Genomic DNA, 22,538 nt, shown 5'->3' with positions numbered 1-22,538 from the left:
GCATCAAAATTTGAAACTGTAGATGTATCTTTTGTTATTTGATGAATCTATGATGTATCTATTGAACCTGATGGTGTTATTGTTATTAAGATAACTTGATACTCCAGGGGTGTTTCTCCCTCTTTTCAAAAATTGGGCAAACATTGTTCATTGCCGTAGCTTTTGATGGGTAACATTAAACTTAATAATTTTACATATTTGGAATCAGCATCAGAATTTTACTTTTTGGTTTATCTATTGTAATCAAGACTCTGTTTCTTAGAGTTTCGGTTACTATTGAGCCACACTGCTCCTTACTTACAGTTCGTTACCACGAGCAGTTTGATACATACTTTTCAAAGAAATATCAGGAAAGCTTAGAAGGAAACCAAATAAAAATTAAGGTATTTAAAATGTGCCACTTTTAAGGTTATTAGGCTGTCAATAAGCTTTTAATTCAATAATTTCAGTCCTTATAAGTCTTTATATATATCAGAGAACCCTTCTGTAGAAGTTTCAAGCTCCTATCTACAAAAATGTGGAATTTTGCATTTTTTGCCAGAAGAAAGCTCAAGGGTATGTGTTTATTTATTATTTTTTTTTCCAAGGGTGATCTTATCGACCCAGTGGTCCTAGAATATCGTGGGAGGGATCATTGGAACTGAAATTAAAAGTTCTAGTGCAATTTTTAAGCGACCCAAAAAAATAGAGGGCAACTAGGCCCCCTCCACGCTCATTTTTTTCCCAAAGTCACCTGATCAAAATTTTGAGAGAGCCATTTTGTTCAGCATGTTCGAAAATATTATAAGTATGTCTTTTAGGATGACTTAATCCCCCGAAGTTCCCGGGAGGAGGGCTGAAAGTTATGAACTTTACCCAATGTTAACGTATAGTATTGGTTATTGGGAAGTATACAGTACAGGCGTTTTCAGGGGAGATTTTTCCTGGTAGTGGGGGGGGGGGTTGGTCAGTCAGGGATGTACGCAGGGGGGCCTCCGGGCCCCCCCCCCCGAAATCTCACGATTTTTTTCATTTTCCCATAATTTTCTGATTTTTCTCACAGAATAATGGGTTTGAAGGATTTGGCCCCCTCCCGAAACAAATTGCCCCACCCCCCCCGAAACAAATTCCTGCGTACGTCCCTGGGGTCGGGGGTTATGTAGGAGGATCTTTCCATGAAGGAAGTTTTCATGGGGGAAGGGACATTGCTATGAAGGGGACGCCGGTGTTCCCAGCATTATTTAAAAAAAGATCAGAAATTAAATATAAAAAAACAAGTTTTTCAACTGCAACAGCAGCAACATCAAAACTTTAAACGAACAGAAAATATTACATATATGATTGGGTTCACCCCCTAGTCAATACCTCACTCTTTAAGCCAGAGTTTTTTTAGTACTTTCATAAGAGCTATTTATTCTAATTAACGGCCTTTGTGATTAAGCGGTCATTTTTAAAGAATTGGAACAAAATTTGAACTTTCGCTTAAAGAGCAAGGTATTGACTAGGGGGCGAACCCCTTCATGCATGTATTAAAAATATACGAATATAGAAGTTCGTTACGTAAATTAATTCGTAAGTTACGTATATTTATTACTAATAAAAACGTTCGTAAATAAAATGAAACAAGTTTCGAGAAAGCCATTTAACCAAATAAAAGTAAATTAATATGAAAATTTTGTTTTTAACAGAAATTATTCCGTATATGAAAGGGGCTGTCCCCTCCTCAACGCTCTTATCTTTACGCTAAAGTTTTACTCTGCCTTACAACACTATTTTTTCAAACAATAAAAAACTTTAGTATGAAGAGCGAGGCGTTGAGGAGGGGACAGCCTCTTGCATATACGGAATAATTTCTGTTCGATTTAAGTTTTAATGTCGCTCCTTACTTTCAGTTAAAAAAAACTTGTTTTTTTATTTAATGTTATTCAAAATCTGTTGGTTAAGCCATTTTAAGCCAATAAAAATAACGACGAAATCGCTATTTATTAGACTCCAGTTTATTCAGTTATTCAAAACTTGTTTATTCCAAAGGAAGAAGGATTAAGTCTGTATTTTAGATGCTGGAGATGATCTAAGGAAAACCCTTCTGATGTTCCTAACTCGAAGAAGCAACGAAGAGTAAAACGAAATAATAAACGTAAGAAAAGTTAAATAAGAAAACTTAACTAAACCAAAAAAGTTAACTTGACTAAGAAATATAACATGAAAAAAGTTAGGTAGATGAATAGGGGTAGACGCAGGGGCGGATCCAAGATTTTTTTAGGGTGGGGCGCAAACTAGGTTGATCCAATAAACTAGCGTTAGCAGCAAGTTTAATTAACGCAAACTTGCGTTAATTAAGTAAACTACACTACTTCAGACTACGTTATGGGGGGAGGCTCCCCTTGCTCCCCTTGCCCCTCCCCTGGATCCGCCACTGAGTAGACGACCTAATACAAAGAGACTTAAACATATCAAATTACTTGGTTCATAAGTCAACACTAATAAAGAAACTATGATCTTTACTCTGGAGACATAAGAAGAAAGGATATGGCTACTATTGGTCTAATAAATTATAAAATGACCATTTAAATTTAGCAGCCTAATCTTTCTGACTCAAAGTATTTGAAAAGCTTATTTATGATTTATAAAGACTTATAAGGACGGAAATTATTGAATTAAAAGCTTATTGACAGCCTAATAACCTTAAAAGTGGCATATTTTAAATAGGCCTACCTTAATTTTTATTTGGTTTCCTTCTAAGCTTTCCTGACATTTCTTTGAAAAGTATGTATCAAACTGCTCGTGGTAACGAACTGTAAGTAAGGAGCAGTGTGGCTCAATAGTAACCGAAACTCTAAGAAACAGATTCTTGATTACAATAGATAAACCAAAAAGTAAAATTTTGATGCTGATTCAAAATATGTAAAATTATTAAGTTTAATGTTATCCATCAAAAGCTATGGCAATGAACAATGTTTGCCCAATTTTTGAAAAGGGGGAGAAACACCCCTGGAGTATCAAGTTATCTTAATAACAATAACACCATCAGGTTCAATAGATACATCATAGATTCATCAGATAACAAAAGATACATCTACAGTTTCAAATTTTGATGCTTATTGAAAATACATAAATTTCATCAAGTTTGATGTAACTCATCACAACTTTAGAGTCTGGGAAAATTATTCCAGTTTATGAAAAAGGGGGAAGCATCACACAAAAACATTAAGTGATCTTAATGAAAATCATACCATTAAATTCAGCATATCAGTGAATTCTGCTGTAGAGTATTTGAGCTCCTATATACAAAAATGTATAATTTCGCAGTTTTTTTTATCAGTAGATAGATTACGGATGCTTGATTAATCATTTCTTTTTCCCCAGGGGTAATCGTATTGAACCAGTAATCCTAAAGGATCGAGATAGGGCTTATTTGGCCGGATATCAAAAGGTCTAGTGCCCTTTTTAAGCAACCAAAAATATTGGAGGGTAGCTAGCCCCCTTCTCACTCCCCTTTATCCTCAAAGGTATCCGATCAATATTTGAAACAACAATTTTGATAAGCATAGTCGAAAGATCTTACAACTATGTCTCTGAGGATGACTTGACCCCCACCCCCAAAAAATGGCAAAAAATGGAAAATTCCACATTTTTGTAGATAGGAGCTTGAAACCTCTACAGTAGGGTTCTCTGATACGCTGAATATGATGGTGTGATTTTCATTCAGGTTCTTTCCCCCTTTTTTCTAAAATCAGCCAAATTTTCTCAGGTGCCTAAGTTTTGATAGGTAAAATTAAACTTGATGAAACTTATATATTTGAAATCAGGATCAAAATATTATTATTTTTATGTATATTTTGGTATCAAAATTCCGTCTTCAAGAGTTTCGGTTACTACTGAGCCGGGTTACTCTTTACTTACAGTTCATTACCGCGAACTGTTTGATACGTTCATCGAGTGAAACCGAGAGTAAATACGTTCATCGAGAGAGTAAAGGACCGTAGTCTTAGAGTAGGCTATTATTAATAGCTGATTTTTTTAATTTATTAAACATTATCAAAATGTTTGTTTTTTTTTTTTTAATTTTCGGTTACTATTAGGCCAAGTTGCATAAGAGTACAGGACCGTAGTCTTAGAGTAGCCTATAATTAATAGCTGATTCTTTTTAATGTATTAAACGTTATCAAAATATATTTTTTATTTCTTTTTTTTTCGGTTACTATTAGGCCAAGTCGAACAAGAATACAGGACCATAGTCTTAGAATAGGCTATAATTAATAGCTGATTCTTTTAAATTATTAAACGTTATCAAAATGTTTTTTTTTTAATTTTCGATTGCTATTGCGCCAAGTCGTCCCTTTCTTACAGTTCTTTACCACGAACTGTTTGAAAGACAACGAAATTGATTTCCGTGACGGTAAGGTTTTCAATCGAAGTAGTTAGCACCAAAGTGAACTCATAATGCTATTAGATTATTCAAATGATATTTCCTTTCAGCTAATTTTTGCATTTTCCTAGTAGGTATAATAGAAAATTTTTAGGGACTGTCCTTTCCTGAACTTAAAAAAAAAATTCTACCCATTTTATTATAAAATATATGTATATATATAAACACTTTCTAAAAATACAAGTTTCTTAAAAACCTGAAATCCTTGTTTCCAACGCAAAACATCATAAATTAAATATTTTCTTAAGATTTCTGGGAAAGTGGGTGTTGACTTTTAGTTTTCTGTCGTTTATTCGGATCTCTTATCCAACATCTACAAGTTATTGCAAGACCTGCCAATCAATTCTAAATAGTTTGACCAACAGAAACTAAACCAGAATATAAAAGACGAGTAAGGTGATCCTTCAAGGTATCTAAATTCACTTAATCGTTTTTTATTAACATGTCAAGGGTACTAGGATATATCGAGGTAGGTATCTCGTACCTTGAGGGTATACTGTTTTCTCCAAGGATCAATACGAAATACGAATTTCACACGATTTCTTAGAAGTGCAATCGATAACGCAAGAAGAAAGGCTTATATGGTGATTCTAATTCAAGCCCGTTGTTTGGCTGACATGCTTCTAACTTAAGCCCGTTGTTTGGCAGACATGCTTCTAATTCAAGCCTGTTGTTTGGCAAACATGCTTCTAATTCAGGCCCGTTGTTTGGCAACGATGTATTTTGACTTTGAACGGTAAATCCCACGTCTTACTATGTCTACGCCTACGTCATAATCCAGTACATAATTCCTTAAGTGGCACCAAATCTTGAAAATTTGGGAGAGTGGAAGGGGCAAAACATATTTTTCAAAATATAGCCTACAGGGGGAGTAGTTTTATTTTTTCTAATTTTTTTCCCAATGAATTTACCAATTAAAAGGAGCGTTTCGAAATTTAGAGGGGGTGATACACAGGAAAAACTTTGAAGGGTGTTGATGGTGGTGTTAATTCACATCCTCTCTAGAGTCTCACTCCTAATTGGCAAGACTGAATGCATTACATAAAATCAAATATAGATCCCAGATTCTTAGAGATTCTTAGAGTGCTTTCTCAATGGTCTGATAATTGATTATATATTCAATTAAAAAAAAACTTGTCTAAAAGAGATAAAAATAATTTAGAGAATAACTTAAAAAACAAGAATTAGTTTTAAGAAAGGAACGAGTGTGAAATAAAAAGAAATTAAGTCACCAGGACTGTGTCATAAGCCTCTTAAACAGTAGTTTAAAAATTCTAAACTACTGGACATTTATTGAATATTTCAGACTGAGTCTTTTCATACCAGATTTCAAGATTCATCCATTACTATTACTACTACTACTATCAACTCGCAGCAGCACCAAGCGGCCTGAGGCAAACACAACTACGCACGCTCCTCCTCCATCCCAATATATGCAAAGCCTCCCTTTTTACACCCTCCCACAAAGTTCCCATTTCCTTTAAATCTTTCGTTATGACGTCCTCCCACCCCAGACGAAGATGACCTGCTTTCCGCTTAGCCCCAGACGGTTGGCAGAAAAGAACAATCTTCGGCAATCGGTCATCCTTCATCCGCACAACGTGCCCTAGCCACCCCAACCTTACTTTTACTATAGCCCTAGAGAGCGGTATGGAACAACATTTTTCGTACTGTCTATTGTTTGAAATATGGTTAGTCAGCTGGGTACCCAGAGAAATCCTCAAGCAATTTCTCTGGAAAACATCTAGCAACTCTTCATCCGCTTTTCGGAGCGCCCATGCTTCAGAGCCATATGTGACCACTGCCATCACTGTAGCTTCTAATATTCTAATCTTGGTTTGTAGACTTATCTTCCTATTCTTCCAAACTTTTTTAACTTTCAAAAAACACCCTGGGACTTGGCTATTCTACTTTTAACATCTTCACGGCTCCTACCATCTTTACTAATAATACCAAGGTAAGTGAAGTTGCCCATCTGATCAATGTTTTCATTACCCAACGTCATCTTTTCATCTTCACTTATTCCTAGCCTTTGTGACTTAGTCTTCTTAATATTAATTTTCAAATCTATTCTAGCACCCTGAACTCGCAAAACCTCTAAAATTTCATTCATTTTGCTCACACTTTCATCTAGGATGCTTAAATCGTCAGCATAATCTAAGTCCAGGAGACATTTTCCTCCCCATTTGATTCCGTGGTCTCCCATTGCCTTTCTTGTGCTCCTTAAGACGAAGTCCATCTAAATAATTTATATAAAGGGGGATAATAAAGGGGTTCATCCATTACCTGATGATAAACCACTAGTCCATGCTAGTCGAGCTGTGTGGGTATTGGTTGGTTACTAATAAGCTGCTAGTATATACCACTAATCCTTGTAATCCAATAGCCTTAGCTAGTCAAGCTGCATGGATAGTTAGCCCCTATAATAGAAGAGTAATCTCCCTACAGAACATTTCTTTTTAAGCGAATGAATAGTAGGCAGCTTATGGTTATACTCAAGTAAAATTTACCTGGAAAAATATTTCAGCAAGTATATTGGTTACCAGGCCCAAGCTGAGCAAGCAGAGCCTCTTTAGCTTACTGTGGTTCACCTTAGCAGTACTCATAGTTCAAATCACTGTATATGAATATAATACAGTATGATCATTCCCTATCTCAACCATTACACAAAGCCGGACCGAGATGCAAGTGCTCCGGAGAACATTTATACAAGTATAAACATAAACGACATTTGATTTTTTCACGGGTCGTCAAGTTAGATTTCTTTTGAACGCAAAACTTGGCTTCACCTTTGTAACACTAAATTTTGAAGCCTCTAATTTTAAATTACTTTATTCCAATACATACATAAAAATCGGTAATTTGTAGTGCAATATTATTACCAGGACTGTGTCATAAGCCCTCTTAAATAGTGGCTTAAGAGGTCCAAATGACCAATTGGACATTTATTGAATATTTCAGTCTTTTCATACCAGATATAAGATTTATCCATCAAACAGTTCGTGGTAGCGAACTGTAAGTAAGGAGCGACCCGGCTCAATGGTAACCGAAACTCTAGAAAACGGTATTTTGATACAAATAGATACATCAAAAGAATCAGATTTTAATGCTGATTTCAAATATATAAGTTTCATTAAGGTTAATGCTACACTTCAAAAGTTACGTGCCTGATCAAAAGTTACGTGCCTGAGAAAATTCGGCCGATTTTCGAAAAAAGGGGGAAAGACCCCTTAAGAGTTATAAAACCTTAATGAAAATCACACCATCAAATTCTGCGTATCAGAGAACCCTACTGTAGAGGTTTGAAGCTCTACACAAATGTGGAATTTTGCATTTTTTGCCAGAAGAAAGATCACGGGTGGGTTTTTTTTTTTTTTTTTTTTGTTGTTTTGTTTTTCAGGGGTGGTCTTTTAATCTCCGTTGTCGTAAAATGTTGCAGGAAGGCTTATTAGATCGGAAATTGAAAGCGATAGTGCCATTTTTAAGCGACCAAAAAAAATGATGGACAAATAAATCCGCTCCCACGCTCATTGTTTTCCCACAGTCATCTGGTCAAAATTTGGAGCTAGCCATTTTGTTCAGCATGGTCGAAAATATCATAAGTATGTCTTTTGGGATGACTTAATCCCCCGAAGTTCCCGGGGGGAGGGCTGAAAGTTATGAACTTTACCCAATGTTAACATATAGTATTGGTTATTTGGAAGTATACAGACGTTTTCAGGAGAGATTTTTCCTGGTAGTGGGGGGGTGGGGGGGGTGGGGGGGGTTGTGGGGGGGTACGTGGAAGGATCTTTCCATGGAGGAAGTTTTCATGGGGGAGGGGAAATTGCTATGAAGGGGACGCCGGACTTCCCAGCATTATTTAAAAAAAGATCAGAAATTTAATATAAAAAACAAGTATTTCAACTGCAACAGCAGCAACAACAAAACTTTAAACGAACAGAAAACATTACATATATAATTGGGTTCACCCCGTAGTCAATGCCTCGCTCTTTAAGCCAAAGATTTTTTAGTACTTTCATAAGAGCTATTTATTCGAATTAACGGCTTTTGTGATTAAGCGGTCATTTTTAAAGAATTGGAACAAAATTCGAACTTTCTCTTCAAAAGCAAGGTATTGACTAGGGGGCGAACCCCCTAATAAACGTATTAAAAATATATGAATATAGAAGTTCGTTACGTAAGTTAATTCGTAAGTTACGTATATTTATTACTAATAAAAACGTTCGAGAAAGCCATAACTAAATAAAAGTCAATTAATATGAAAATTTTGTTTTAATTATTCATGTACGGTGAGCCAAGATCAAAACCTGCATTTATTCAAAAACGTTCAAAAATTGAATAAAAAAAACAAGTTTTTTAAACTGAAAGTAAGGAGCGACATTAAAACTTAAAACGAACATAATTTATTCCTTATATGAAAGGGGCTGTCCCCTCCAAAACACCTCTACATTTATTCTAATGTTTTTTTTTTTTTTAAAAAAAAAAGTTGTGATACAGAGTAAAACTTTAGCGTAAAGAGCGTGGCGTTGAGGAGGGGACAGCCCCTTTCATATACGGAATAATTTCTGTTCGTTTTAAGTTTTAATGTCGCTCCTTACTTTGAGTTTAAAAAACTTGTTTTTTTTATTTAATTACCTAATAAAAACCACTAGTCCATGCTAGTCGAGCTGTGTGGGTATTTGTTGGTTAATAATAAGCCACTTGCATATACCACTAATCCTTGAAATCCGATAATCTTAGCTAGTTAATCTGCAATGGGTGGTTAGTTCCTATAACAGAGGAGAAATCTCCCTACAGGACATTTCTTTTTAAGCGAATGAATAGTGAGCAGCTTATGGTTATACTACAGTCAAATTTCCCTGGACAAATATTTCAACAAGTATACTGGTTACCAGGCTCAAGCAGAGCCTTTGTAGCTTACTGTGGTTCACCTCAGCAGTACTCATAGTTCAAATCACTGTATATAAATATAATACAGTATAAATTATTCTTTATCTTGACCATTATACAAAGCCGGACCGAGATGCAAGTGCACCGGAGAACATTTAAACAAGCATAAACATAAGCGACATTTGATTTTTTCATGGGTGGACAGGTCAGATTTCTCTTGGAACTCGAAGCTTGGCTTCGCCTTTGTAACACTAAGTTTTAAAGAATATAATCTTAAATTAATTTATTCCAACACATATATAAAAATCGGTAATTAGTAGTGCAATGTTATTATTAGATGTTTTCAGGAATTACAAGTAGGTTTCGAAGTCTCGAGTTGGTTTCAAAGGCATTTTGAGAAAGTTTCTGCGAAAATATCCGTTCCAGGGTAATATACACTGGACCGCTGATGGCAGATTAAATTATAGGAGCTGTTTGTACGCGCCGAGGATGTAGTAGCCAAAAATCACTAAGCCGTGATCTTACTGTTGTATTATTTATATACAGTGGTTCAAACTCAATATAACTTTTTTTTAGTAATTTTAAAAAAGAACAGCCCTTTTGTTCTAAAAACCGTTCTTTACTGATTGTCTGTGTTGATTCATTGACTGATTAACTTATCAATACTTAAAAAAAGCTATTTCCTGTGCAGCATCAAGTGGAGTTTCCTAGTTTAGTTTGTATAAAAATGAAGTCTGATATTATGCGCTACTATAGTCTCCATTTCTTTTAAACTTCTCTTTTTTCATCTTTCCATTATTTTTTCAGTGGATATACTTGCTCTAAATTGGATATAAATTGCATTTATAGTGAGCGTAGCTTACAAAGTAAGTTAAATTCAGCATTTTATAAAATGTTGAAAATATTTTTTCCAAATTGACGTAAAACCTCATTTGAGTGCGACCAAAAAATATATTTTCAAAGCGTGCTACTTTACTAGCTTCTATCAGTCCAAATTCCACTCCAAAATAAAAAAACTTATTTTTAATACATAATTACTATTTAAATGGGTTAGACACCTTCTGCAAGAAACAATTGCTGGTTACGTCCTTTTTGAAAGATTCAAAACGCTATCTATCCAGAAAGAAAAACTCCAACTAATCACTTATTAGATTTTTCCTCTCAGTTTAACATCTGTTCCTAGTCTATTAAACATTCGCTCCGGTGTTTGACACATTTACAGTACCCCCTAGTGCTCCACCCTGGTTTCCAATTACTTCCAAATTACCACAAATTATGCGACACCCCTTCCACAGACTTCTCTAAATTGGAAATAAACATGCAAACAATTTGTGGCACATACCATGCCGAATTGAAATGACATTGTGGTGTAACGCCTTTTATACAGGGCTGACAAAAGGAAGTATTTTAACGTTGGCAGGCAAATCTATGCTATATATTAACTTACAAGTTATATTAATTTATATATATTAATATATGCCATATATTAATTTATGTATATTAATATGTGCCATATATTAATTTATATATGTATATATATATATATATATATATATATATATATATATATTTATATATATATATATATATATATATATATATATATATATATATATATATATATATATATATATATATATATATATATATATATATATATATATATATATATATATGCTATATTAATTTGCATTATGCTATATATTAGTTTACATTATGCTAAATATTAATTTATATACATTAATATATGCTATATATTAATTTATATATATTAATATATGTCATGCATTAATTTAAATAACCAAGGATATTTTTTGAAAATCCAGTAATTACTGTCCAGGATGTCCAGTAATTACTGTATGTACTTTGACTGATCAGTCTAATCTGAAGGGCAATCTAGAAAAGAGCACGTTCATGAGAAGCGATTATGGTTTTGCCCCTCTGAATCCATGTTAGGTGTATTCATATCTGAAAACTGGAATTTTCCAAAAAAAATTATTTTTGTTGTTTCAAAATTATAAAAAATTTAGGGTAGAATTACATTTTTGCCATTTTTGCCTGACTCAATTTTCACAAGGCTTCTCAACCGTAAACATCCTAACATTAATAGTCTATTGATCGCCAACTCCAACTAAATTCGAAAGCTTTATCTGCTAAAGCTATTTGGTAGCATACATTTTTAGTTTATTTTTCGCTAGTTTTTTCACCCACTCTCCTTTTTCTTTAATTTAGTATCCGCTCAACCAAGAAAATACAGAACTGTATGAGATGTTTGTAGTTAAAAATCAAATTCCCAATCTATCCTAACTTCTTAAGATCTGTATGGTTCTGTAGGTTTCCAATTAACTAAATCAAACGATCAAGTTTCTTTTTCCACGGTAGCCTCGATCAAACAGTTTGTGGTAACGAGCTGTAAGTAAGGAGCGATGCGGCTCAACAGTAACTGAAACTTTAGGAAACAGAGACTTGACGAAAATTAGATAAAAAAATAAGTTTTTTTTAAACTGAAAGTAAGGAGCAACATTAAAACATAAAACGAACAGAAATTATTCCGTATATGAAAGGGGCTGTCCCCTTAAAAAAAAAAAATTGTGAGAAAGAGTCTAAGTTTATAATAAAGAGCGAGGCGTTGAGGAGAGGACATCCCTTTTGATATACGGATATATTTTGATATATTCTGTTTGTTTAAGGTTTTAATGTTGCTCCTTACTCTCAGTTAAAAAAAACTGTTTTTATTTAATTTCTGAACGTTTTTGAATTAATGCAGGTTTGATCTTGGTTCACCGTACATGAATAGTTAAAAGGAAATTTATATATTAATTTTATTCTTTTTTGCTAACTTGCTTTCTCGAAATTTTGATCGGACGAATTTGATAACAAAGGACGGGGAGGGGAACTAGTTACCCTCCAATTTTTTGGTTACTTAAAAAGGGCCCTACAACTTTAAAAACGTTTTTATTGGTAATAAATATACGTAACTTACGAATTAACTTACGTCACGAACTTCTATATTCATATATTTTTAATACGTATATTAGGGGGTTCACCCCCTAATCAATACCTTGCTCTTTAAGCTAAAGTTCGAACTTTGTTCCAATTCTTTAAGAATGACCCCTTAATCACTAAGGCCTTTTAATTAGAAAAATTAGCTATTATGAAAGTGCTAGAAAAAGACTTTAGAGTAAAGAGCGAGGTATTGACTAGGGGGTGAAACCCCTCATATACGTTATAATTTCTGTTCGTTTCAAGTTTTGATATTGCTCCTTACTTTCAGTTGAAAAAAATTGTTTTTAATTCCTGGTCGTTTTTTAAATAATGCTGGGAAATCCTGCCCTTCCTTCATAGCAATGTTCATTCCCCTATGAAAACTTCTTCCATGTAAAGATCCTCCCACGTAACTTCCGACCCCCCCCACAACCAGAAAAAATACCCCTAAACACGTCTGTATACTTTCCAATAACCAATACTATATGTAAACATTGGGCAAAGTTCGTAACTTGCAGCCCTTCCCTAGGGGACTGTGGGGGATTAAGTCATCCTCAAAGACATAGTTATTATGTTTTTTTACCATGATGAACATAATGGCTATCTAAAAATTTTGATCGGGTGACTTTGGGAAAAAATGAGCGTGGGAGGGGGCCTTGTTGCCCTCCATTTTTTTTGGTCACTTAAAAAGGGCACTGGAACTTTTAATTTCGGTTTGAAAGAGCCCTACTGTGGTATTCTAGGACCCCTGGATCGATACGATAAGTCCTAAAAAAAAAAAAAAAAAAAAAAAAAAAAAAAAAAAAAAAAAAAACGCATCCGTGATCTTTCTTTTGGCAAAAAATGCAAAATTCCACATTTTTCAAGATAGGGGGGTGAAACTTCTACAGTAGAGTTCTCTGATACGCTGAATTTGATGGTATGATTTTCATTAAGGTTCTATGACTTTTAGGGGGTGTTTTCCCCTTTTTCGAAAATAAGACATTTCCTCAGGCACGTAACTTTTGATGGGTAAGGCTAAATAAGCATGAAAATCTTATTCTTTTGGTGCATCTATTGTTACCAAAATTCCGTTTTTTAGAGTTTCGGTTACTATTGAGCCAGGTGGTCCTTACTTACAGTTCATTACCACGAACTGTTTGATAGATACATCAGAAGATTTTAATCTCGGTGCTTATTCAGAAGAAATAAAATTCATCAAGTCTAATGTCACCCATCAAACGTTTGGAGCCTGAAAAAATGTGCCCGATTTTTGAAAAAGATGGGAAACTCCCCCAAAACATCAAGTCATCTTAATGAAAATCACACCATCAGATTCAGCGTATCAGAGAAACCTGCTGTAGAGGTTTCAAGCTCCTATCATAGGAAGCACAATCGCACTACCTAAGCAAAGAACGTTGTTGGCACAATGTATTTTTTTTATTTATTTGTTTTGGTTTTAGACCAGAGTACTTCGTATCGAAAGAGTTGTCGTAGAAACTTCGAAAAGGACCCATTGGATTGGAAATTGGAGTGGCTAGTGCTCTTTTTAATATTCAAAAGTGATTGGAAGGCCACTAACACCCCTTCCACGCCCATCTTTTTCCCAAACATATCCAATCAAAATTTTGAGATAGCTGTTTGGTTCAGCGTAGTTGATTTCCAGATAGAAATTATGTTTTTGAGTAAGACAATCCCCCACAGCCCTAAGAGGAAGGGTTTTAAGTTATGCCCAGGGGGTATGTAAAATTTTTAAAGAAAGCGTTGTCGTAGAAACTTCAAAAAAAGTTCTAAACCCTATGCTTTCTAAAATCCAGAATATAATTTGTACTTTACTGAAAAAATTCTTTTAAGTGTTTTCACTTTTAAAACTTTAAGAAAACAAAAATTAATTTATATTTTAAGGAATAAATGTCAGCATTATGTATATAAAGCTGACAGCGGACATTTTTTTAGCGAGTGCTTTTAATTTTTTCTCAGTAAACTACAAATTGTATTCTGCATTTTAGAAACCATAGGGTTTAGAACCCTATTCAGATTAATTTCTGCTCATTTTGAGTTTGAATTTTTTTAATTTCTGTTTGTTTTGGGTTTCATTTATTTATTGATACTGATTTGTGGTAGTTGTGTGCTTGGTAGATTATTTGATTCTATTTTTGTTCATTTTTGGTTTAATGGAGTTCTTTACTTTTTTTGAAAAACTTATTTTGTGCACAAAGCTTTTTTGATTTATGTACTTAAAAGTGGAATTTTGAATTTTTTGTTAGAAGAAAGACCAAGGATGCGTGCTTATTTGTTTGTTTGTTTTTCCCAGAGATAATTTTGTCAAATCAATGAATATATTAGATCGATAGAGGGTTTGTTTGATCGGAAATCCAAATTCTAGTGCCGTTTTTAAGTGACCGAAAATATTGGAGGGCAGCTAACCTCGTCTGACGCACCTTTTTTCCTCAAAGTTGTCCGATCAGAATTTTAAGATATAGTCGAAAGATCTAATAACTATGTCTTTAGGATGACTTGACCCCCTACAACCCTGTGGTGAAGGGCTGCAAGCTATTAACTTTGCCAATTGTTTACCTATTGCATTTGTTATTGGGAAGTATGCAGACATTTTTCGGGTGGTATTTTTGTGGGGGAGGGTTTTTTCTACGGGGAGAATTTTTCGATGGGAGGGAAGTTCCTGGGAATGAGCTCTTCAGAGGAAAATTTACACGGGGGGTGAAATTTGCCAGAATTCATGTCAAACATTTACTCATTTTTCACGGGAGAAATTTTCGATGGAATAATTCTCCCTTGGGAAATTTTCCACGGGAGAAACTTTCCAATGGAGGGACCGGGAAAAATTTCCACATAAGGGTTATTTTCGGTATGAATTGAAAAACGAAGATCAATTTTCCAGGCAGAATCGTGAGCAAGAAACTTTCTGTGGGTAAGTTACAGCGAGGATGGAATTGTCCGGGGGTAATTTCGCGGGGAGCATTTTACGCACGATCTTTTTTTTTGGGGGGGGGGGGGAATTTCGAAAGAAGAGAAGGTGGGTTTCCCGGTATTAATAGAAAAACGATTAGAGATTAAATTTAAAAAAAATAAGTTTTTTCAACTGAAAGTAAGGAGCAGCATTAAAACTAAAAAAAAAAAAAAAAATAAAAATAAAGATCCATTCATAGCTAAAGATCTATTCAAAGCTAAGAAGTGACGAGCAACGCACTATGTCTATCCGTGTACAGTGGATGGGTGCAACAAGTAAGGTTTGTAAGTACAAACCAGAGAAGGCGAGGCTGGAGTTTCAGGTCATCCGAAACCAGCGACAAATAGCGAGCAAACCCCTGGAAGCCGTGAGGGTGGTTTCATTAGAGCCCTTGCTGTTGAAGACATAGCAATGACATTACTGACGGTAAAACTTCGAGGCACGCCTCACACCAGCCGTACTCATCAGCTGTGGAGGCTGTATATCCGTAAAAACATCATTGCCCATTAGTATACGGTTTGGCTGGCTCGGTTTACTTAAGTAATACCATTAAATATGAGAAAAATCTTAGCTTTATTTTTGAGTCCTGAAATATTGGATCTGATTTTCAGCTTTTTTAATTTTAGTCACACGACTGTGCAGCTAAAAGTAAAAATAGACCATGAAATAATGTCATTTCTAAAAAAATAGGCAGCTAAATATTGGATACTACTTAACTTGAACTGGCAATACAGGGGCATCATTTTCGAAGTGGACAGCAAAATTGTAATGCCTTTGAATATATTCTCTTGTGTGTGTTTTTTTAGGGAAATCAAGCTTTTTTGGTGAAGATAACAAAATCTTGGATTTCCTCGAGGTAAAACTACTCTCACCTCAATCTAATTGATCACTTTTAAATAAAATCACCCCCCCCCCCAATTAAAAAGATTTATTCCCAGCTTACGTGTTTTGAGTCACGAGATGAGACCTGTAAGTTGCTAAGTATAATAGAATCAATATAAAAAGGCCGTAAACACAGGAAAGGCGTTTCGTAGTCTTTCATGGCTCCTTTTTTGGGTATTCCTAACAAAACCACGAACATCCGTGAAGTATCCAGGAGCTGTAGCGCTTGACTTTTTTTGCAGATGAAGCAGAACCACCGTTGTACTTCAACGAAGAAAGGAAGTATCTTGAACAAGGGATGCAAAGCAGCAGCAGAGTTGAGAACAGTATCATGATGGTCATTGCCATCACCTGCTCGGTTGTCTCGATTTCATTGCTTGTGACTCTTGTTGTTCTACTTCTAACAAGAAAAAGAAAGCTGAGAAGAGGGTAAATTTCAATAATTTAGTGTATTTATATTACGTTATTGCTCTTAGAATTTTCATTTGTGAGAGGGATTCCTAACAAGTTGCCAATTTGGTTTTGAGGATTTGGTGAGGATTGTGGTTCAATCCTGGTATCGCTATTGATTTTGTTTGGAGTAGGGGTTTGTAGCGCGACTCTATAAGCTCAGCCAGATGCAACCCAGCTTTAAATGAGTATCAGGGGGAATCTGGGGAAGGTAAACAAAAAGATGTGTGAAAGCAGGGGATGGCTGGCCCCCATCCAAAATGGCACTTCCTGGCTGAAGAGCTATGAAACGGAGATCAGCACTACCGGCAGGGACTGTAGAGTCCGATGCCGTATTCTTTTTTTTTTAGTTTTTAGGAGCTCTCGTTTTCAAGATATTTAAAATATGCCTTGATACCAAGTAGGCGAAATAAGCAACTAGCCCACTTGATGTTTTTAACTTATCAAACAAAAGGTATTCTTTACCTTAGCTCTTTACCTACCTATTCTTTACCTACCTAATTAAGGTGACGGAGGTCGTGATAGAAAATTAGTAAATTTTGTCAGCACGTGGCATCAGTGTGGCGCTCTTTCATGGCAGTGATTTCAGGCTAAAAGCCTTTTTCTGGTTTACTTATTTAATGACACACGTATTTTTCAAACAGAAATATGTTTCGGGACACAGCCATAAGCCTATCTCCATCCATAATACCTCCAAAAAACTCTACTGAACAATACAATTATCAATAATAGCCAGCCGTCAAGCAGGAGCACCTTTCAAGGCGTGGGGAGTAGATTCAGAACATCAAAACAGGGGACACTAAAAAAGAATTGTATATCTTTATTAAAGAGTTTAATTTGCATTGGATTTTTTTAAAATCCTTTCATAAATCTAGAACCATAAGATTTTTATTGATCAATTTTTATTGATAAGAAAAAATTGAGCAAATTTGGTCTATGGAATGGTATTAGTCTTATTTTTGTTAGGTATTAGTTTCAAAATCTTTTTCATATTTTCTGATGGTAACCCGTTGTTACCTGCTTTTTTTATATATTCTATAATTTTAGCTACAAGCAAAGACTATGAAAAAGTATATAGAATTTAAAAAAAGTTTTATTCATAATAAATTGCATTTGATGTTTCAAACCTAAAAGTTGATGATTTATAAACTTTTTTAAATACTGGTGCTTTCGAATTTAGTATGTAACGATTAATCGAATGTTTGTAAGGTTACCTTATATACTTATAATGCTCTGAAATTGCATACCAAATTCAGTTAGAAACCTAGTTCCATATCCGGAGAAAGGAACTGTGTGCATTTTTTTTGCGTTTTTGACTTCCAAATTTACCTCTTTTTGTTCTTTGCTTCTTATTTTGTCCTATGTAGTTATATTGCATTGTTATCTTTTTGTCCAGGGCCTCTAGAAGTCACTATTTCACTATTCTTCTCCCAAACAGTTGTGCAGAAGTTTATTGGAGGAAAGATAAATATTATAGAGGGCGGTAAATATTAGGGAGGTAATATTTACCTCCCTAAATATTAGGGAGGTAAATATTATAAGTAATAGAAAAAACGCAAATTGTATGGAAAATGTTGCAAAATAAAGAAAATTGGAGATTTTGAGAGAGTACGGGACTGAAATACCCCATCTATTTATACGCCAACCTACTTACTTCTCCGATATTTTGAGGCTGATGCCAACTGGTAGTAAATTGGATTAAAGAAACCTATTTTAAAACTGACTCTATAGGAAAATTATCTGTTAAACTATCTTTCGCAGTGTTTACTTAAAACTTTTTTTTTTAACTGTCGTTATTTAAACTGTCTTTTCTGTGTTCTAGAACTATATTTATTTTAGGATAACTCCCACAAACTGCCGTTCGATGTCAAACATATATTTAAGAACTGATTTGATCCCATTTCAAGGGAAATTGAGTAAAAGTGTTGGAAGTGCTAGCTATGCATCAATTACTAGCTATCAAAAAGAACAGCCAAACATCAGTCAAAGCCCTTCGTCGAATCACTACCATACAGGCTCGACTGGACACTATATGTCAAACCCAGTTCCAACTGTAGCTACTCTAGCAAACGGAGAGGTGCAAACCGCTGTCAATTATGCCACCGTATTTTCACCGTTTTCCATAAGATCTGAGCCTCTGGGGTGTGGAAACTACTATGAATCGCCAGCAGCGAGCACTAGAGCAGAAAGCATGATGTCTTACAGCTCTCAGGTATGATAAAGTCACATAAATTGTAATATAATGAATCTCAGACCTGAACCTAGAATTTGATTGGAGGGGAAAACGAGAGTTCTTATTTGTACTTTGTATTGTCATCTGTTTTTCAAATTATTTTTTGGCCCAATCACCCAGTTTAATCAAAGGTTCAAAAATCTTATTGTCTGTGAAATCACCAATTACCTATCTAGAAATAACCAATGAGGGGCCCTTTGGTCACCAAAGAGTGGCAGTTTGCACGTATTCAGTTTGAATCACTGCCTTGAGGCTAAAAAGGGTCGAAAAAGTAGCTAACTAGAAGTTCCATGTCGCAACCCGAATACTGGGCCCAATCTGTGTTACGAGTAGTGTAAGTTACTTCACCATCATTTGTATTGTGAATCATGTTGAGAGGATATTAATCCATATGTCATATCCACATCCACAAAAAATTGTTGCAAGTCTTATGAAACGACGTGTTATCATCATCCTTAGACACCTTATACCTACGTCCTACACCACCTTACTCTCTTTTTACAGCAGGGACTCAGCACTAAAAATGCACACAGAAAGGGCAAATCTTTGGTTCCGGGCTCGTCTTACCCAGAAAAATCCAAATTTATATAATTTTTTTTAAGGGTTTAGTTTTTTAATGCAAGTTCATTCTTATACAATTTTATAATGCTTGCTTCGTACGTAGAGGTTTGCAACCAACGCATGAAGCAAACTGAAAGTAAGTAAACATTTCAGTCATGTTTGCATTCATTAGTTTTGAGAATGGTAGTATCTTACCACTGGTAAGATATTGAGGTGGGAGATGGATTGGGTTAAAAAATTAAAAGAAGGAAACATACGGTAAATATTATGGAAAATATGATGCAATAATATATTAAATTGAAAAAACCTCAATACCCAGGTTCACCCATTTCAAAAAAAAAAATGTGGCAGAGTTAAACACAACTTAACAAACTTTGTAATTACTAATGAAAACTTAAGACACGTTTCCTTGCCCATGTTCCTTCATTAAATATGGTCTCGTTTTTGAAGCTCCGAATCATTCTTGAAGCAAAGGGTGCAAAATTTTGGTTTACTGAGTTCGATAGGTTTCAATTTGTGCAAGTGGAAAATAAGCGTAAATTTTAGAAACAACAAACAAATCACACAAAAAATAATAAAAATCCCCCCCCCTAAAAAAAGAAATCTCCCGTTATAAGTTTACTGCTTAAAGTAACCCTATTCTTTGCCGTTTTTATGTACTGACAAATGTATTTCGTATTTAATTTTGCAATAGAAAAAAAGCATAAGCTTAGTTGATATCTATTCTTCTTTTTCTGTGAAACTTATTCATTTCTTCAAATGCAAATTTTTCCATGGTTATTGCTTGTAGATGAAAATTGAAAATTCATTTTGTCAGATGCAGATGTGGTAAAAAGAATATTAGTCGAAAGCGTAATGTAAAATGTCTTTTTCATCAAACTTTTCCATTTACAAAAGTCTTTTGAATAACATTTTGAAAATGTAGTTTCACTAAAAATAATGTTTAGATTTTCATTTTGAGCGTGTTTCCTTTTTCCTTTGGTTAGCTATATTAGACTAACAAATCGAAATATCGGAAATATAACAATTGGTTATGTCTTATGAAATGATAAAAGATTAAAGTAGAGAATAAAGAATATATTGGAAAATATAAGATTTCCTAACAAGATTTGAAAATTTAATTATTTTACCACCAAAAATTAGACCTGTGGGGGTGAACCATCTCAAAGCCTTGGAAAAAGTTTGATCCGATTCGACCTCTCCATAAATGAAGTTTATGTGCAACTTCCAGGACTAAAGCAAATACACTGAAGAATAGCATTAATATTATGGATCTCTATGTCCACGAAGCGTCTCCTTTGATGATTCTATTTAATTTCTAGTTTGTCTTCATTATCTTTAGGCAGTGTCGTCGCTGTCTATGAGGTTCCCTTGGTTTTATGTCGATACCCTAAAAGTCTAAGCCAACCCGAGAATTTTTTTTTATTTGCCCAGGTTCATATGTCACATATAGATGAACACGCTTTTAAAATATTTTTGTTTTCGTTCAGTTCAACCTGGGCCTGTCAACCTGACCTTTAACTGTAAGCTACAAACCTATAAGAGACAAATATTTTTTGGCTGAATTTTGGCACATAACAAACTGATAGAGCCAAAACTATTTTCAGATTCGTTTTCTTTATAGGGGTCCCCCTGGCCAAGAAAGCTATAAAATACAAGGCACCGTTTTTGTGTATTTCAATTGTTTAGTATTTTGGCTTTGAATGATGAAGAAAACTCAAAGTCAAGTGTCTGGACTGATCAGTAAAACAGTTTTGAGCCCATTCTTCGGTGGTACAGTTTTATTTCATATTTTATATGCACAAGGGCTCCATTAACCCAGAGCTTACGGAGACAAGTTTCAAGCTTCCAAGAAAAATGTTAGTTTTTTTTGGGATGGCGGAATAGGAGACAGATTTCTTTTTGCACCCTTACTCCTTTCTCCAAGGATAAAATATTGAATCCCTTGCCTTCCCAGAGTGCTTCCTGAAGGTCACAACTCAGTATTCCTCTTTTTGTCCTAATTAATTAAAAAAACTTTCTCCACAAAATAAGTTTTTCAAAGAAAAGTAATTAAACAAAAATTGAGCAAAAATAAAATCAAATAATCTAACAATCGTGAAACTACCACAAATCAGCATCAATAAATAAATGAAACCCAAAACGAACAGAAATTACAATAATAAACCGAGTCAAACTTAAAACGAGCAGAAATTAACATAAGTTGGGCTCAAAACCCCTATGCCTTCCCAAGGCCAGAACATAATTTGCACTCTCCTGAAAAAAATACAAATGAATGTGCATTGTCAGTTTGATATACATATACGAATAGTTGGTAATCAAAATGTTAATATTATTTGATTTATTAAAGTTATTGAATTAAAAACATTTATATTTTTTTCAGTAAAGTGCAAATTATGTTCTGGCCTTGGGAAGGCATAGGGGCTTTGAGCCCAAATTTGAGCCCAACAAATCGATGCTGATTTGCGGTAGTTTCACGCTTGGTAGATTATTTGATTTTATTTTTGCTCATTTTTTGTTTAATGGAGTTCTTAACTTTTCTTTGAAAAACTTATTTTGTGGAAAAGTTTTTTTAATTGATTTCTGTTCGTTTTATATTGACATAGTCTTTTCAGAGAAAAAGAAAATGATATTTTAAATTTTTTCGTTTTTTTTAAAGAATTTATACTATTTGTATATTGGAGAAAAAATTTCAGCAATTTTTAACAACAGGCACACTCTTAAAAATCTTGAAACAAATAGTAGAGTTTAATTTAGTTTCATTACTCCTCTAGTTGACCTGAAATGGAAAACTTGATACCGTTCGCAAAAAAATCTGTTTACTTTCTTTGATAGCTTGGATACGCTTACGCTATTTTGATTTGGTTAGATTTTAAGAACAGAAGCAGCCCCGAAACTTTGAACATATAAACCTCAGTCGATCTTGGGATACTGCTGAAATGCCTTATTGGGAATTAGCATTAACACAGTGTATTTTGATTTAATCTTCTGGCAACATTTAGTTTTTAAACATAAAATCAAATGGGAGTGTGGGCGTGGGAGGGGGTTTAGTTTACCTCCAATCACTTTCGACTATTAAAAAGGGCATCAGCCCTTTCTATTTTCAATCGAATGAGCCCTTTTCGAAGTTCCTACGACAACTCTTTCGATACAAAGTGCCCTATTCTAAACAACAACAA

General features: G+C 34.5%; 1 protein-coding gene across 1 annotated transcript in view; it reads left to right on the top strand.

The window, feature by feature from the left end:
* Positions 1–22,538, top strand: part of LOC148941205 (inactive tyrosine-protein kinase RYK-like) — a 155,626-nt gene that overhangs the window by 33,272 nt on the left and 99,816 nt on the right. Inside the window, exons 5-6 of the mRNA XM_089103993.1 lie at positions 16,358–16,544; positions 18,405–18,777. Of these exons, the coding sequence (XP_088960119.1) occupies positions 16,358–16,544; positions 18,405–18,777 (560 nt within the window). The remainder of the gene's footprint in view (positions 1–16,357; positions 16,545–18,404; positions 18,778–22,538) is intronic.

The sequence above is a fragment of the Artemia sp. Qi Xiang Cuo genome, chromosome 18 (genome assembly GCF_049724085.1).
Source record: "Artemia sp. Qi Xiang Cuo chromosome 18, ASM4972408v1, whole genome shotgun sequence".
NCBI classification, from domain to species: domain Eukaryota; kingdom Metazoa; phylum Arthropoda; class Branchiopoda; order Anostraca; family Artemiidae; genus Artemia; species Artemia sp. Qi Xiang Cuo.
Note: the sequence above shows the minus strand (reverse complement) of the source record. Positions and strands in the feature narration are given on the sequence as shown.